At 49.3% G+C, this 18,840-nt stretch overlaps 1 protein-coding gene across 1 annotated transcript in view; it reads right to left on the reverse strand.

Moving 5' to 3' along the window:
* The window catches only part of LOC145360407 (sorbin and SH3 domain-containing protein 1-like), a 114,368-nt gene that overhangs the window by 64,391 nt on the left and 31,137 nt on the right, over window positions 1-18,840 (reverse strand). Inside the window, exons 8-11 of the mRNA XM_080215606.1 lie at window positions 12,449-12,532; window positions 8,493-8,558; window positions 5,570-5,671; window positions 2,762-2,811 (exon numbers count right to left, since the gene is read on the reverse strand). Coding sequence (XP_080071732.1) covers window positions 2,762-2,811; window positions 5,570-5,671; window positions 8,493-8,558; window positions 12,449-12,532 — 302 coding nt within the window. The remainder of the gene's footprint in view (window positions 1-2,761; window positions 2,812-5,569; window positions 5,672-8,492; window positions 8,559-12,448; window positions 12,533-18,840) is intronic.

Consider the following 18,840-nt stretch of genomic DNA (forward strand, 5'->3'; position numbering starts at 1 on the left):
ACCATGCCGCCATATCTAGCTGTCTTTAACTAGCTCGAGTCTAATTTGGTTAAGAGTGGGGAATGGCAAAAGGATGATTTTATCCTCTCCTATATTTAATCCCACAGTTCTGTGTAGCAGCAGTGCTCTGCTGGGTTAGTTTATACTCCAGTGCAGACTGCGAGTCAGGCCTGAGGCCTTCAACAACAACTTATTTTATAAAGCGCCATCAGTGTAATAAAATGTCACAAAGCGTACTCCGTGTAGAGGCAATATTTGTGCCATTATTCTCTGCTCCAGGCACCGACTGACCTGATTTACAAAGGGACTTGCTCAAGCTCTCCAAGCAGGCCTGTTCCAGCTTTATGTAATGTACCACAGAGCAACAGCATTGTCACAGTGTGCACTCCCGTTAGGCTACTTTTCTCAAATATGAATGATTATTAAAATCAGGGCCAGAAGAGAAAAAAATAGTTCAGGCCTGTCCTCTTTAATTCCTAGTTTTAAATGTACAAGACCAGATCAGACGATGGTATTAGAACATAAGAAATAGGAGCAGGAGTAGGCCATCTAGCCCTCTGAGCCTGCCCCGCCATTCAATAAGATCATGGCTGATCTGAAGTGGATCAGTTCCACTTTCCCGCTTTCTCCCCATAACCCTTAATTCCCCTGTCTATCAGAAACCTATCTACCCATGACTTAAATATATTCAGCGAGGTAGCCTCCACCACTTCAACGGGCAGAGAATTCCAGAGACTCACCACCCTTTGAGTGAAGAAGTTCCTCCTCAACTCTCATCTAAACTGCCCCCCCACTTATCTTGAGGCTGTGCCCTCTAGTCCTGCTATCCTTTCTAAGCGGGAAGAATCTCTCTACCTCTACCCTATCCATCCCCTTCATTATCTTATACGTCTCTATAAGATCCCCCCTCATCCTTCTAAACTCTAACGAGTACAGACCCAGTCTATTCAATCTCTCTTCATAAGCTAACCCCCTCATCTCCGGTATCAGCCTAGTGAACCTCCTCTGCACTCCCTCCAAGGCCAAAATATCCTTGCGCAAGTGCGGCGACCAAAACTGCACACAGTACTCCAGCTACGGCCTCACCAGTGCCCTGTACAGTTGCAGCAAGACCTCCCTGCTTTTATATTCTATCCCCCTCGCTATAAAGGCCAGCATCCCATTCGCCTTCCTGATCATCTGCTGCACCTGCAGACTGGGTTTTTGCGACTCATTCCCCGTTTTAAATATACAAGACCAGTTCAGGAGATTAAATAGACTGGGCCTGTACTCATTGGGGTTTAGAAGGCTGAGGGGGGGATCTTATAGAGACTTACAAGATAATGAAGGGGATGGATGGGGTAGAGGTAGAGAGATTCTTCCCGCTTAGAAAGGACAGCAGGACTAGAGGGCACAGCCTCAAAATACAGTGGGGGGGGGAGGTGGTGGCAGTTTAGAACAGAGTTGAGGAGGAACTTCTTCACTCAAAGGGTGGTGAATCTCTGGAATTCTCTGCCCATTGAAGTGGTGGAGGCTGCCTCACTGAATATATTTAAGTCATGGGTAGATAGGTTTCTGATAGACAGGGGAATTAAGGGTTATGGGGAGAAAGCGGGAAAGTGGAACTGATCCACTTCAGATCAGCCATGATCTTATTGAATGGCGGGGCAGGCTCGAAGGACTGGATGGCCTACTCCTGCTCCTATTTCTTATGTTCTTAAGTATACAAGACCAGTTCAGGCCAGTATTCTCATTTCCCCTGTTTTGTTTTTCTCTTCTGGGGAATGAATCGGAAACACTTCAAAAGCAGAAAAGCAACCCCTTTGAGAGCAGAACGAGTCCCACCCTGTTTACTTATAATCCCTAAGCCTTCCAGCAAAAATAAACAGCTCCTTCGCAGCACAGGAAAGAGTTGGAGATTGCCACAGTTCGTCTGGCAAGAGACACATTCTCCTGAGAAAGCAGCTCGTTAAAGAGGGACAGTCTTGGAGTGGGGAGTAGAAAGAGAGAGAGAGCCGGAGAGATGTGAAGGCATCACCTCATTGTGCCACAGAGGGAAAGACTAATGGCGTTCCAGCAGCGCCCTGTTGCAAATTTAGGATCAAACTGGAGTTTGCATTGCAAATTTACCAGCTTCTTTTTGGTGGCATCCCCGGGGACAGAGGGGAGGGGGTGGTGTGGAGGGTGGCGGGGGGTGGGGAGTGGGTCACCTCCACCTCCCCTCAAATTCCCAACCCTGCAAAATGCAAAGCAGAAGAACAGTGGCGGGAAGAGAGAGAGAGAGAGAGAGAGAGAGAGAGACACACACAAATACACCTTCCTCCAGTTCTGTTCCCAGCAGTAAGCGACAGAGGAGAGCTGTCTCGGATTTGATTTGTTATTGTCACGTGTATTGGTATATTACAGTAAAAAATATCGCTTCTTGCGCGCAATACCAACAAAGCATACTGTTCATAGAGTACAGAGGGTTTGCCCAACTACACACACACACCTCTCATCACGTTTGGGGGAGGCTCAGAGGAGAGCTGTCTCGGATTTGATTTATTATCGTCACGTGTATTAGTATATACAGTGAAAAATATCGCTTCTCGTGCACTATACCGACAAAGCATACTGTTCATAGAGTACGGAGGGTTTGCCCAGCTACACACACCTCTCATCGCATCTGGGGGATGCTCAGTGCAATTAGAATTCAGTTAATTAAATAGTACGGCTCAGATTCAGGGTGACAATAGCGACGCAGGCGAAAACACGAACGCTCGAATCACTCCGGGTTACTTACTAACTGGAGCGTTCAGGTGAGATTTCCAGGGGAGAATTCAGTGCGGCGCTCTGCAAGAACAACAACAACACAACGAGCGAGGGTTAGTGTCAACTCAGAGAGACGCCCGTCAATAAAGCCAAAGATAAGAAAGTGGCAAGGAGGGGGAAATTAACTGCCCTGATCAGAGTGAACTTCACCGGTTGGAGTGCAGCGTTGCTTCCGAACTCACCCACCACATTAACAGTCCAGCCTGGCTGAATGAACCCAGTGTCTTGAGAAGTTTCTTGAGGGTGGGTGATGGGTGGATAGTGGGGAGAGTGGGTGTGACAGATTGAACAACAGCCAGTGTGTTGCCTGGCCCCTCTCTCTCTCTCTCTCTCTCTCTGTCTCTCTCCCCTTTTGTTCAGGAATGAATCATTTGTATGCCACTGAGCTAAACCCTCGGAAGGATTTGGAGCACTTGCACAGCGCAAGGGCTCAGAGCCAGGACGTTTTTCCTCTAAAAACTAAAATCTCCGCTGTCGAACAACTTGTCCCCCGCTTAAAACACAGAGGTGGAGTCGCTGTCCTCGTTTCGGAGAGATCGCGCCTGTCGCCGTAGGTTATATTACGCGGTCTCCGAATGCAACCTCCCCTCCCCGCACCCAATCCTTGCCCTTTCACAGAACACATCAGATCTGGCTCTTTGTTCCAAAGCAGAGTTCAGTTTGATAGCTGAAACCGGGTGGAAAAGCGACACACAAACATTGTTCTCAACAGCTGCTGCTGCTGTTCACTGAATAAATGATGACTTGGAGATGGGGGGGGGGGGAAAGAGAGCTTAGCTCAGCTCCACTCATCTGAAAGTCCTAATCGCACAGGCTACACGGACAAGTGGCAGGGGGGTGGGGAAGGGGGATAACAGGGGGGGGGAGAATTACCATCTGCAGCTCCATCTCGGCAACCTCTCACTCTCCACTCGTACGTCAAGCTGGCGCAGTAAACCCAGTTTTGGTGGAAAAGTGAGGAGTGGGGTGGGGGGAGGTTTGTAAGTGGATGGGACTGGGACTGGCCCACGAGCAAGAAAAACAACAGGAAGCAGTTGAGGGAAAAAAAAAATATACATACAAGCATGTACGCGCACACACACAGGGTCGTACAAAATTGCATCTGCGATACAGTGGAAACAAAATCTGGAGCCAGTCTCCACTCTGAAACGCAGCCAACAAAAGGGCTGGAAGCCCATTCCTGCGGGGAACTAACGCAGGAAGAGCAGTTTCATATCGCTGACCAAGAGGTTCAAATTGTCACTCGCAAAACAAACAAACAAATCTAATTGCGTTCTAATCCTTCTCCTGGTGCAGAGAGAGGGGAGCACCGTCCAAACAGGAGGCACTCACGATAGCCGACTCCAGCTTATTTACTGTGTCACAAGTCGGCTCACGTTAACGCGGCAATGAAGTGAGTGTGAAAATCACCGAGTCGCCCATTTGGGAGAATTTAACACGGCCAGCGCACCCGAACCAGCACGCCTTCAGACTGTGGGAGGGAACCCACCGTTCGGGTGGCCTGGAGGAGAATTTAGCACAGCCAACGCACCTGACCAGCACGTCTTATATGTGGGAGCAAACCCACGCAGACACGGGGAGAATGCGCAAACTCCACACACACACAAACAGTGACCCAAGGCTGGGAATCGAACCCAGTTCCCCGGCGCAGTGAGGGCAGCAGCGCTAACCACTGTGCCACCCAGATTCTCCATAGAATCCCCCACAGTGCCAAAGGAGGCCATTCAGCCCATCGAGCCTGCAATGACAACAATCCCATCTACGCCCTACTCCCCTAATTGGCACGTGTTGGGCCAAGGCACGGTGACACAGCGGTCAGCAGGGGCTCGGGTTTGATTCCCGGCTTGGGTCACTGGCAATATGGAGTTTGCACATTCTCCCCGTGTCTGCGCAGGTTCCCTCCGGGTGCTCCGGTTTCCTCCCACCTTCTGAAAGACGTGCTGGTTAGGGTGCATTGGCCCGAACAGGCGCCAAAGTGTGGCGACTCAAGGAATTTCACAGTAACTTCATTGCAGTGTTAACGTAAGGCTTACTTGTGACTAATTAACTAACTGCACATATTTACCCAGCTAATCCCCTTGACACTAAGGGCCAATTTAGCATGGTCAATCAACCCAACCTGCATATCTTTGGACAGTGGGAGGAAACTGGGGCACCCAGAGGAAGCCCAGGCAGACACTGGGAGAACGTGCAAACTCCACACAGACAGTGACCCGAGGCCGGAATCGAACCTGGGTCCCTCGCGCTGTGAGGTAGCAATGCTAACCACTGTGCTTTGGCCAATCATATGCCAATTATCAAGTGATTAGAAGCTTATTAAGCTTCAACTGCCTCCAGATCCCACACTGATTGATTGATTTTTGTGTGTGTGTGTGTGTGAGTGAGTGTGTGTGTGTGAGTATGTGAGTGTGAGTATGTGAGAGTGTGTGTGAGTGTGTGAGTGTGAGTGTGTGTGTGAGTGTATGTGTGTGTGTGAGTGTATGTGTGTGTGTGTGTATGTGTGTACGTGAGTGTGTGTACGTGAGTGTGTGTATGTGAGTGTGTGTATGTGAGTGTGTGTATGAGAGTGTGAGTGTGTGTGAGTGAGTGTATGTGTGTATGTGAGTGTGTGTGTGAGTGTGTACGTGTATGTGAGTGTGTACGTGTGTGAGCGTGTGTACGTGTGTGAGCGTGTGTACGTGTGTGAGGGGTAGGGTGTGACATTCAGTCTCAGCAGTGGAAGGAGGGGGGGGGTTAATGCACGCAGTGACCCATTGATCCTGGAGAAAGTTGAGGATACCTTGCAGATCCGGCTCTCCTGGTTCCGGAATATCTTCTCCATCTGCTCCAAGTCTGTGTCCAGCTCTGCCTGGTACAGGTACAGGTCCTTCTCCAGCTGATTCTGATCGGAGACAGGAGGGAAGAGAGAGAATTGAGGTGGGGGAGTGGGCTAGGGTCCCGCTACAGCCTTGTCACATTAGAGAAGTTGCGCAGGGAAAGTAACACGAGACAACGGGAGGAGTGTTAAATGAGTCCGCACACACATCAAACCCAGCTGATAACCTCAGTGCAAAATAACTGCGGCTTATAAATCCTACTTTTGTTCTCAAACCCTCAACATTTGAAGAAAGGAAAAACACACACATACAAGCAAATACACATCATGACATATAAACACTGCTGGAAAATCTCAGCGGGTCTGACAGATCTGTGGGGAGAGAGTAGAGGCAGCTTTTCAAGTCTGGGTGACCTTTCGTCAGAGCTCTTACAAAGATTTTGCGACCAAATATTGGACTTTATAACCTGGTGTTGTGAGACTTCTTACTGTGTTTACCCCAGTCCAACACCGGCATCTCCACATCTATTCTCTCCCCACAGATGCTTGCCAGACCCGCTGAGGTTTTCCAGCAGTTCTCCGTTTTAGTTTTCAGATTCCAGCATCCGCGGGATCTTGCTTTTATAAAAATCACCGACGCCCAACGATAATTTAACGGATATAACCGAGATTTCTACAAGGCCGTGTCTCCGTTTATGGAGCATTTTATTCCGTTTCTGTTCTCCCATCCAACCCAGCAACACACGATCAGCACGCGGCAATCCCGACACTTCATCAAGGTAGAACATTCCAGAACGCAGGGGATTCCGTTCTGGGAGGCAATCGCCATCAACTGCCCCACCCCCAGCAAGTCCCCGGTGTAGGGCACCAATTAGCCCAGTTGCACCCAGCTCATCTGCCATCTCCCGTTGGCGAGGGCTGCTTCCACAGTCGATAAGCACAAGGGATGCATCATGCGCCTGCGATTAGGGGTGGCACAGGGGTTGGCACTGCTGCCTCACAGCTCCAGGGACCAGGGTTCAATTCTGGCCTTGGGTGACTGTCTGTGTGGAGTTTGCACATTCTCCCCGTGTCTGCCTGGGTTTCCTCCGAGTGCTCCAGTTTCACACTCCAAAGGCGTGCAGGTTAGGGGCTTGGGCATGCTAAAAAATTGCCCTGTAGAGTCCAAAGCACAGTGACACAGTGGTTAGCACTACCTCAGAGGCACCAGAGATCCGGGTTTGATTCACGGCTTGGGTCACCGACTGTGCGGAATCCGCACATCTCCCCGTGTCTGCGTGGGTTTCCTCCAATTCCCTCCCGCAAGTCCAAAAGACGTGCTGGCTCGGCGGATTGGCCAAGCTAAATCCTCACTCAGTGCACCCGAGCTGGCGCCAGAGGGTGGCAACTGGGGGATTTTCACAGCAACTTCATTGCAGTATTAACGTAAGCCTACTTGGGACACTAATTAAAAAAAAGTGTGGGGGGTTACGTGGATTGGCCATGCTAAATTACCCCTTAGTGTCCAAAGATGTGTAGGTTAGGGTGGATTGGCCATGCTAAATTGCCCCTTAGTGTCCAAAGATGTGTAGGTTAGGTGGATTGGCCATGCTAAATTGCCCCTTAGTGTCCAAAGATTGTAAGTTAGGGTGGATTGGCCATGCTAAATTGCCCATTAGTGTCCAAAGATGTGTAGGTTAGGGTGGATTGGCCATGCTAAATTGCCTAGTGTCCAAAGATTGTAAGTTAGGGTGGATTGGCCATGCTAAGTTGCCCCGTAGTGTCCAAAGATGTGTAGGTTAGGGTGGATTGGCCATGCTAAATTGCCCCTTAGTGTCCAAAGATGTGTAGGTTAGGTGGATTGGCCATGCTAAATTGCCCCTTAGTGTCCAAAGATTGTAGGTTAGGCGGATATAGGGCATTGGTGAGGCCGCAGCTGGAGTACTGTGTGCAGTTTTGGGCGCCGCACCTGCGCAAGGATATTTTGGCCCTGGAGGGAGTGCAGAGGAGGTTTACTAGGCTGATACCGGAGTTGAGGGGATTGAGCTATGAGGAGAGGCTGAATAAACTAGGCTTGTACTCGTTAGAGTTTAGAAGAATGAGGGGAGATCTCATTGAGACGTATAAGATGATGAATGGGATGGATAGGATAGAGGTGGAGAGACTCTTCCCGCTCAAAAAAGACAGTAGGACTAGGGGGCACAGCCTCAAGATAAAGGGGAGGCGGTTTAGAACGGAGTTGAGGAGGAACTTCTTCACTCAAAGGGTGGTGAATCTCTGGAATTCTCTGCCCGTTGAAGTGGTGGAGGCTGCCTCGCTAAATATTTTTAAGAAGCGGGTTGATGGGTTTTTGATAAGAGAAGGGATTAAGGGTTATGGGGAGAGGGCGGGAAAGTGGAACTGAGCCACGACAGATCAGCCATGATCTTATTGAATGGCGGGGCAGGCTCGAAGGGCTAGATGGCCTACTCCTGCTCCTATTTCTTATGTTCTTAAATGTACAGGGTTATAGGGATAGGGCAGGGGAGGGTCTGGGAAGATGCTCTTTTGGAGAGTCGGTGCAAATTTGATGGGCTGAATGGCCTCCACCTACATCTTACCAAATCGATGATTCTATGTATTATAGACACACAGCCACAGGAGTTTTATATCAAAGCATTCTGTCAGTATCTGGAAGGATCGGAGAACCAGAGACACAACATTGAGTGTACGTGTTAGAACGGAAACCCAAGCTGAAATCAGGAAAGGACAGGTTAGTCAGCCCCTGGAGGAGAAGGAAGGATTACCAGCCCCTGAAAACGCCACAAGATGGGGAGTTAACCTGCCCCCTCTCACAGGCTGTGCATTGAGTTAGAGCAATGGGACAAAAGGAGGGTCAACACAGCAGAGAAATCACCGCACGAGTTACCTTTCTATCCTCTCCAGAAAGGATAGAGCATTCTCCAGGCGTATAATCCCAAATCTTTTTTGGAGGCTGATGAAGAGCAAAAGGAAGGAAATGAAGAAGGTGAACAGGACAGAGCATCACAAAGATAGGTGGGATCCAGGAGATCAAAATCAAAAAGAGCTCACTGATGGTGCATTGGGGTGGCGTGGGGGAGACACAGAGCCAGCCTCACTGGGGGGGGCGACTGATAGGATACCTGGTCGAGCTTGGCTGTCTCAGTCTAGGGGACACTGATAGCCTGATTTTTAATTGGGGGGGGGGGGGGGGAGGAGGTGAGGTGGGGGTGGGAGGGGAGGTGAGGGAGGGGGAGGGAAGGGAGGGAGGGGGCAGGTGGTGTCTCTGTGGGTGGATGTGGACAGGTCAACCTTCCTGCTGTGAAGCCTCCATGGTCGAATAGCTCCCTGACATTCACACTTGGGGCGAGGATGGTGACCCATGGCTACCATCAGAGAAATAGAAAGCGGCACAGGTCTGGTGGTATCACAGTGCCCGTCTGTAGCAAAATTCACTGCGGTGTCTCAGCTGAGTAACCATTGGCAGAACCCGTTAAAAGCACAGTGAGAATTCTCACCGTGTGCACTCCAAACACGCACCATCCCTCTCTCACACACACACACACACACACACACACACACCCCCCCCCCCCCCCCCGTTGGCCTCACACACACACCCTGCCCCCTCTCTCACACACACACACCCCCCAGCCCACACACACACCCCCCAATTGGCCTCAAACACACACACACGCCCCCTGCCCTCACACACACACACACACACACACACATACACACACACAGACACACACACAGACACACCATACTCTGCACAGACACACGTATGTGCACACATCGCAAGTGCAGTATCCAGTTAGCCAGAGATTGTGATCTTTCTCTGTGGCCCAGAGATTAGAAACCCGGGTTTAGTTCTGTGTCGAGTGACTGGGTTTGAAGTGCAGTGGGTGGGGACAGGGGTAGCGACAGAGAGAAAGCTGTATTTTATCACACTGAGATATTTTAACATTCAGACTGCATGAGGGCACTTCCTTGCCATTGCTTGGTGGCACACATTGAGAGGTCAGGGCAGAGTTACCACGATCGGCAAAGCAAGGTGCCGGGCAATGGTTTTGACCTCCTGGTTCCCACTTTATACAGAGGCAATTCAGAACAGGCAAGGAAGAAATATTAAAGAGAGTTATCTATGCTGGCGAGAACAGACAGGAGAACTCACTAACACAGAGGAAAGCTTGACAAGGTCATTCCACAATCACTGTAACTGTCTCTCCAGGCTGCGTTTATCAGCATCTTTCCAAACGGAAACATAGGAATTTATTTCTTTTTTCTTAACCGGATGCTGCGTGATGCCACTGGCAGCCGAATGCTCCAATTGGATTTTGAATGAATTCCGGTATCTACCACAGTGGCTGGGAGTGCACTGCGGGACCCCAGATAGGGACCATTACACACAGGGGGATTTCAGCCCCAGCTTAGGTGCTGTTCGAACGCACACAAGTTCTCCCCTGAAGGTGTCAAATATGCGGAGTATAACTCGGTAGCCTGGTGGGTGTTAATCCCCACCCTCCTCATTTCTAACCCTGGCCATCAGACCCACCACCCCCTGCCCTACACAGACCCTGGCAGTGAACCCTGCCCCACAACCCCTTCACCGGCTCATCCCCCTCGTCATCATGGGGTTCAGGGGAAACACACGGGGTATTTTCCAAACTCGGGATGGTCCTACACTGCAGCCAGCCTCACTGCCCTTCACATCGAGCCTGTGCCCACCTCGCACAGAGGGGAACCCAGGTTGATAAGGTTGTTAAGAAGGCGTACGGTGTGTTAGCTTTTATTGGTAGAGGGATTGAATTTCGGAGCCGTGAGGTCATGTTGCAACCGTACAAAACTCTGGTGCGGCCGCACTTGGAGTATTGCGTACAGTTCTGGTCGCCGCATTATAAGAAAGATGTGGAGGCATTGGAAAGGGTGCAGAGGAGGTTTACCAGGATGTTGCCTGGTTTGGTGGGAAGGTCTTACGAGGAAAGGCTGAGGGACTTGAGGTTATTTTCATTAGAGAGAAGAAGGTTAAGAGGTGACCTAATTGAGGCATACAAGATGATCAGAGGATTAGATAGGGTGGACAGTGAGAGCCTTTTTCCTCGGATGGTGATGGCTAACACGAGGGGACATAGCTTTAAATTGAGGGGTGGTAATTATAGGACGGATGTCAGAGGTAGGTTCTTTACTCAGAGGGTAGTAAGGGCGTGGAATGCCCTGCCTGCAGCAGTTGTGGACTCGCCAACTTTAAGGGCGTTCAAATGGTCAGTGGATAGGCATATGGATAACATTGGAATAGTTTAGGTTAGAGGGTCATTAGATTGGTTCCACTGGTCGGCGCAACATCGAGGGCTGAAGGGCCTGTACTGCGCTGTAATGTTCTATGTTCTAACTGGTCCCAGCTTTGTCACAGTAGGAAGTCTCACAACACCAGGTTAAAGTCCAACCAGTTTATTTGATAGTAAACCCACGAGCTTTCGGAGATGCTGCTCCTTTGTCAGGTGAGTGGGGAGTTCTGATCTCAAACAGAGCATATAAAGGCGCACACAGTTTACAGAATACTGATTAGAATGTGAGTCTTTACAGGTAATCAAATCTTAAAGGTGCAGACAATGTGAGTGGAGATAGCATTAAGCATAGATTAAAGAGATGTGTATTGTCTCCAGACAGGACAGTTAGTGAGATGTTGCAAGTTCAGGCAAGTCATAGGGGTTACAGATAGTGTGACATGAACCCAAGACATGAACCCATGCTTACTGCTATCTCCACTCACATTGTCTGCATCTTTAAGACTTGATTAGCTGTAAAGACCCACATTCTAATCAGTATTCTGTAAACCGTGTGTGTGTGTCTTTATATGCTCTGTTTGCGATCAGAACTTTCCACACGCTTAACGAAGGAACAGCGTTTCCGAAACCTTCAAACTATCAAATAAACCTGTTGGACTTTAACCTGGTGCTGTGAGACTTCTTACTGTGTTTACCCCAGTCCAACGCTGGCATCTCCACATCCGGGCTTTGACCAGAGTGTGAGCGCAGCCGAGAGTGAGCTACAATGAGGCTGCGTTAGTGACTGCAGGGATGGGGGGAGCTCAGTATTTGAACACCACCTTGAGCTGGTTTCCCAGCACCATTCTGGACAGAAATAAATCCAACCGCCTGTCAGAATCTCCCCGTCTCGGGCGGCACGGTAGCACAGTGGGTTAGCACTGCTGCTTCACAGCTCCAGGGACCTGGGTTCGATTCCCGGCTCGGGTCACTGTCTGTGTGTGGAGTTTGCACATTCTCCTCGTGTCTGCGTGGGTTTCCTCCAGGTGCTCCGGTTTCCTCCAGAGATGTGCAGGTTAGATTGATTGGCCATGCTAAAAAATTGCCCCTTAGTGTCCTGAGATGCATAGGTTAGAGGGATTAGTGGGTAAAATATATATGGGTATGGGACCTGGGTGGGATTGTGGTTGGTGCAGACTCGATGGGCCGAAGGGCCTCTTTCTGCACTGTAGGGTTTCTACGATTCTATGGAACTGGAATTCACAGACCCTTCGATGTTGGGCACCAGGTGGTAAATAAACACCTCACCTTCTTGTAAAGTGTGGACCAGGCAGAGGGTAAAACGAGTTAGAGTACTCACCTTACACTCTCACATGGCAAACTCCACTTCACCCCTCACCCTGGGGTCCTAAGGCAAAGTCAAGTCAGCACCTGAGATTGACCCAGAACACACCCCAGTAATTGATAATAGTTTTGATTAAATGAATAAAATGACTCATTCTGTGTCTGAATAACACTTTGACTCTGGTGAAATGATTCCAACAACTGCAGCTGAGAGAGAGAGCGAACACTCGGCTGATTTTCACCTTTGGTAACTTACCGGTTTTCCGAATTCCAGCTCCGAAAAGAATTTATACCAAGGCTCATTCTTTAAATCTATTTCTTCCGGACTAATATCCCGCTTCTGAAGGAGGTAACAGCATTGGGAGTGGAGGAGAAAGAAGAGGGTTGAATAAAGACGAGAGAACAGCATGGTGTATACAGAGGCCAGCAGGAGTGGGAATGAGTCTGCAAAAACCTCCTCACGGGCATTCGAGACCAAACACACATCAGAATCGGCCAATAGATCTGTGAATTCTTTAATAAAACAAATTAAATTGTCTGAGCCCAGTTGTCTCTGGTTTTGATGGGGACAGTGTAGAGGGAGCTTTATTCTGTATCTAACCCCACGCTGTACCTATCCTGGGAGTGTTTGATGAGGGGACAGCGCAGAGGGAGCTTTACTCTGTATCTAACCCCGTGCTGTACCTATCCTGGGAGTGTTTGATGGGGGGACAGTGTAGGGGGAGCTTTACTCTGTATCTAACCCCATGCTGTACCTGTCCTGGGAGTGTTTGATGGGGGACAGTGTAGAGGGAGCTTTACTCTGTATCTAACCCCGTGCTGTACCTATCCTGGGAGTGTTTGATGAGGGACAGTGTAGAGAGAGCTTTACTCTGTATCTAACCCCATGCTGTACCTGTCCTGGGAGTGTTTGATGGGGGACAGTGTAGAGGGAGCTTTACTCTGTATCTAACCCCGTGCTGTACCTGTCCTGGGAGTGTTTGATGGGGGGGGGGGGGGGGGGGCAGTGTAGAGGGAGCTTTACTCTGTATCTAACCCCGTGCTGTACCTATCCTGGGAGTGTTTGAGATGGGGACAGTGTAGAGGGAGATTTACTCTGTATCTAACCCCGTGCTGTACCTGTGCTGGGAGTGTTTGATGGGGACAGTGTAGAGGGAGCTTTACTCTGTATCTAACCCCGTGCTGTACCTGTCCTGGGAGTGTTTGATGGGGGACAGTGTAGAGGGAGATTTACTCTGTATCTAAGTCCATGCTGTACCTGTCCTGGGTGTGTTTGATGGGGGACAGTGTAGAGAGAGCTTTACTCTGTATCTAACCACATGCTGTACCTGTCCTGGGAGTGTTTGATGGGGGACAGTGTAGAGGGAGCTTTACTCTGTATCTAACCCCGTGCAGACCCATCCTGTCTGATGCTGATACATGGAAACTGTTCCAATCTCCAGCACTGCCATCCCTCATGTTAACATAAAATTTACAAAATAACTTAGTTGGATCTAATTTCTTAAGGAAAGAAAAACTGCTGGTTCAAATTTACATCAGTGATGTTTGGTGATGTCAAATGCACTGTTCAGAGGTCACGTCATACCCCACTCAAACGGACGGAGAGATCAAGGGTTAATGCACAGCGGGGAGAAAGCAGTGAGTGAAACAGAGGCTGATATTCTGGAATGCGAGATGATTTGAAAGATATCAGAGGTACTGGAGAGAGGCTCCATTCCTGTTGGAACGGCACAGAAAATCTGTGCAGCTCACCGAGAACGAGTGGCTACATGATATTGTCACACCCCACACCCATCGAATATTCAACGCGAATACTGTTCTGGGCGGGCAGCTCCTTTGCCCACAGGTTGTTAACAAAGTGAAAGTGGAGAGAGAATCAGGCAGACTCCCCGCTCACTCCTCACTATAATCACCTCCTGTTGTTTGAGAAGGTTTGGATTCCATTGTCATAACCTCCTCATCTGGCTGTTCTCACAATACTTGCTGTCCAGGTCACATAGCCACGGGTACGATTTCAAGTTTTTAGGTGTCCTGATCACCTGTCCAGGTCCCCTCCGTGCTGACACTATAGTTAAGAAAGCCCACCAACGCCAACACTTTCTCAGAAACTAGGTAAATACAGCATGTCCGCCACAACTCTCACTAAATTTTACAAATACAACATAGAAAGCATTCTTTCTGGTTGTATCGCAGCTTGGTATGGGCTCCTGCTCTGCCCAAGACCGCAAGGAACTATAAAAGGTTGTGAATGTAGCCCAATCCATCACACAAACCAATCCATCACACAAACCAGCTTCCCATCCATTGACTCCGTCTACACTTCCGGTTGCCTTGGTAAAGCAGCCGGCATAATTAAAAACCCAACGTACCCCGGACATTCTCTCTCCCACCTTCTTCCGTCAGGAAAAAGATACAAAAGTCTGAGAACGCATACCAATCAACTCAAGAACAGCTTCTTCCCTGCTGCCATCAGACTTTTGAATGAACCTACCTCGCATTAAGTTGATCTTTCTCTCCACCCTAGCTATGACTGTAACTCCTGCACTCTCTCCTTTCCTTCTCCTATGTACTCTATGAACAGTATGTCTAGCACGCAAGAAACAATATTTTTCACTATATTAATACATGCGTCAATAATAAATCAAATTACATTTGCAAATGCCTATGAAACCACACCACTGCCCAGTTCAACACCTTCTGGAAAGCCAAGGAAGGAATCATTGTGGGAAAATGTCCAGGATGGCCAATTATCAAACCGGATGCAAAATTCCCATCAGGTGTCTGGGTCACATCGTTCCTTGTAAACTGGAGCTCCGAGCCTTTCAATTTTCTATCAGGATCTTTCATTGCAAAGCTCCGAGAGTTTGCAAAGTGCTGATGATCTTTTCACCCCTTGTTGGGAGTACACCACTCAGCAGTTCATCACCGCCGCAGAGAGTAGTGGTGAGCAGAGACGGCAAACGCCACGTCCCGAGCTGCCATCCTCACCAGCCTCGGGCACCCGCCAGCCCAAAGCATTGAAACAAGCCAGTGGGCCAAGGCAAGCCCTCCCTAACATCGCTCACCAACAGGGGATCACACTGCACCTTACACAACACCACCACCACATCACTGGGACCCAAACATTCCCGACTATCTTCACTCCGCAGTGTGGAAACTCACTCAATGAGAGATCCCAGCATTTGAACCAATCGTCACCCCACTCTGCTCCACTCCCATAAAACCATCCTATGGCGCAGTTTTATATTCAAGCTCCATGTTTTTTGCGTAGTGTCCCCCGGACCACACACAGGCATGTTCGAGACAGCGTCTCCTCTAAGTGACAAGGCTAATATGTCTCTTTTCAGCCAATCACTTGGTGTTTACCAACAGGAGATCGTAGATCACAGAATCCTGCAGTGCAGGAGACCATTCGGCCCATCGGGTCTGCTCTGACCACAATCCCACCCAGGCCCCATCCCCATAACCTCATGCATTAATCCCCCTGACACTAAGGGGCAATTTAGCATGGCCTAACCCACACATCTTTGGACTGTGGGAGGAAACCGGAGCACCCGGAGTAAACCCACGCACACAAGATGCTCAGAAGGCAGCAAGTTCCAGATTATGATTGGTTCAAAACCTGGAAAGCTTTCTCCGATGGCAAAAGATATTTTCGTAAGTCTGAGGTCGAAGCATCTTCTGAATTTGCTTTCCAATCCCAAATTCCAGGAAATTCCTACTATTCGATCCCACATTCAGGGCCTTAACTTCAACGATGACTATGAGTGACTTCAACATTAACTATGGGTGGCACAGTAGTTAGCACTATTGCCTCACGGCGCCAGGGAACTGGGTTCAATTCCCAGCTCGGGTCACTGCCTGTGTGGAGTTTGCACATTCTCCCCGTGTCTGCGTGGGTTTCCTCTGGGGGCTCCGGTTTCCTCCCACAGTCCAACAGACGTGCTGGTTAGATGCTAAATTCTCCCTCAGTGCACCCGAACAGGCGCTGGAGCGTGGTAACTAAGGGATTGTCACAGTAACTTCATTGCAGTGTTAATGTAAGCCTACTTGTGACACTAATCAATAAATGAGTGAGTGTGAGGCCACTACTTTGATTCAATTTTGCATCTCTTAGTTCAACTGGACTGTCTGTAAGAGTGTTTTATTCATGGAATCCTCCTCAGATGGTTGGATGGGGAGGAGATTTTTGATGTTGTGTTTTATGTCAGAAACACAGATATATTCAAGGCCATCATTCTCGGTCCCATTCTGACCCACTGCTGGTGTTCCCTTCAGACTCTCACACAGCCCTAAGTCCAGGAGATCCATCACAAGCCACATCCACAAGCTTAAATCTTCCTGAGGCTCTGGTTAAATCACATGGGAAATTCTGTGAGCAATCCTGGACCCGTATATAAGGATGTGCTGGAGAGGGTCCAGAGGAGGTCCATGAGAATGATCCCGGGAATGAATGCTTGATTTACGAGGAGCATCTGAGGGCTCTGGGTCTGTACTCGATGGAGTTTGGAAGGATGAGGGGGATCTCATTGAAATTTATAGAAAACTGAAAGGCCTGGATGGAGCGGACGTGGGGAAGATGCTTCCATTAGTAGCAGAGACTCGGATCCAAGGGCGCATCCCCAGAGTAAAGGCTTTTAGAACAGAGATGAGGAGGAATTTCTTCAGCCAGAGGGTGGCAAATCTGTGCAATTCATTGCCACAGGAGGCCAGGTCATTGAGTGTACTTAGAACATAGAACACTACAGCACAAACAGGCCCTTCGGCCCACAAGTTGCGCCGATCATATCCCTACTTACCAGGCCTATTTATAACCCTCAATCCCATTAAATCCCATGTACTCATCCAGAAGTCTCTTAAAAGACCCCAGCGAGTTCGCCTCCACCACCACCGACGGCAGCCTCACTCACCACCCTCTGAGTGAAAAACTTACCCCTAACATCTCCTCTGTACCTGCTCCCCAGCACCTTAAACCTGTGTCCTCTCGTAGCTTTAAGACAGAGATAGATTCCTGATTAATAAGGGGATCGAAGGTTACAGGGAGACTGGGGTTGAGAAATATATCAGCCATGATTGAACGGCAGTGCAGACTCATGAGAACATAAGAAATAGGAGCAGGAGTCGGCCAACTAGCCCTTCGAGCCTGCCCCGCCATTCAATAAGATCATGGCTGATCTGAAGTGGATCAGTTCCACTTTCCCGCCCTCTCCCCATAACCCTTAATCCCCTTGCTTATCAAAAACCCATCAACCCGCGTCTTAAAAATATTTAGCGAGGCAGCCTCCACCACTTCAACGGGCAAAGAATTCCAGAGATTCACCACCCTTTGAGTGAAGAAGTTCCTCCTCAACTCCGTTCTAAACCGCACCCCCTTTATCTTGAGGCTGTGCCCCCTAGTCCTACTGTCCTTTGAGCGGGAAGAGTCTCTCCACCTCTATCCTATCCATCCCATTCATCATCTTATACGTCTCAATGAGATCTCCCCTCATTCTTCTAAACTCTAACGAGTACAAGCCTAGTTTATTCAGCCTCTCCTCATAGCTCAACCCCCTCAACTCCGGCATCAGCCTAGTGAACCTCCTCTGCACTCCCTCCAAGGCCAAAATATCCTTGCGTAAGTGCGGCGACCAAAACTGCACACAGTACTCCAGCTGCGGCCTCACCAGTGCCCTGTACAGCCGCAGCAAGACCTCCCTACTTTTATATTCAATCCCCCTCGCCATGAAGGCCAGCATCCCATTCGCCTTCCTGACCACCTGCTGCACCTGCAGGCTGGGTTTTTGCGACTCATGCACAAGGACCCCCAGGTCCCTCTGCACCGTCGCCTGCTGCAGTTTTTCGCCACGTAAGTAAGTAATACTCAATGGGTCAAATGGCCTAATTCTGCTCCAATATCTAATAGTCTTATAAAACTCCATTGCCACGTTATCTCGGGCGCTTAGCACCCACAGGTGTTTCCTTGGCCTCCACAGATCTCCCCCTCCCTTTAAGTATTGTTTCATCATCCTCCTGGTGGGGGTGAGGCCCACATTGAGATTTAATGATAGGACAACTCTGCCCTGTAGCTCAACCCATGTTGTATGGAGATCAGGACACTGTTCCCCTTCTCCAGCCACCGTCCTGCACGAGTTCGCTTTCTGCAGCGGAAATTCTCGGTGGCAAATTCCGCAACTTCTCCTTCACCCTCCCTGTCGAGACCCCTCGGCCTTTGCGAACCGTTCCTCTCCTCTCTGCGAGGACGTCTAACAGCACAGAAACAGGTTTTAAGCAGGAGGTTTTCCAAGAACCAGGAACTCGAGACAAAGGAGCAGTCACTTCATTGAGGTGTTACTGTAACCCTATCTTTGACACCAATAAATCAACTTTAAACATTGTCACCATAGCTTCGAGCAGTGGGGGGGGTTCAGGGCTCTCTAACCCACAATCCATCGCACAATTCCTCTCGAATGTTTCCCCAAGTTATTGCAACTGAACCATCAGCGAGGCGACACAGAGATGGGGGAAGCGATCCAACCCCTCAATGCGAAGAGGATCAATCAATTCCGAGGCAGTTCAATACAAAACTCACCAACTCTACCCATTCAATTACCCTACTTACCAATTGAGAAGCAAGGTTCAAATAATCACACCCCCACACATGATGGGGCA

This window comes from Carcharhinus amblyrhynchos, chromosome 31 (assembly GCF_965287045.1).
Source record: "Carcharhinus amblyrhynchos chromosome 31, sCarAmb.v2.hapA, whole genome shotgun sequence".
In the NCBI taxonomy this organism is placed as follows: domain Eukaryota; kingdom Metazoa; phylum Chordata; class Chondrichthyes; order Carcharhiniformes; family Carcharhinidae; genus Carcharhinus; species Carcharhinus amblyrhynchos.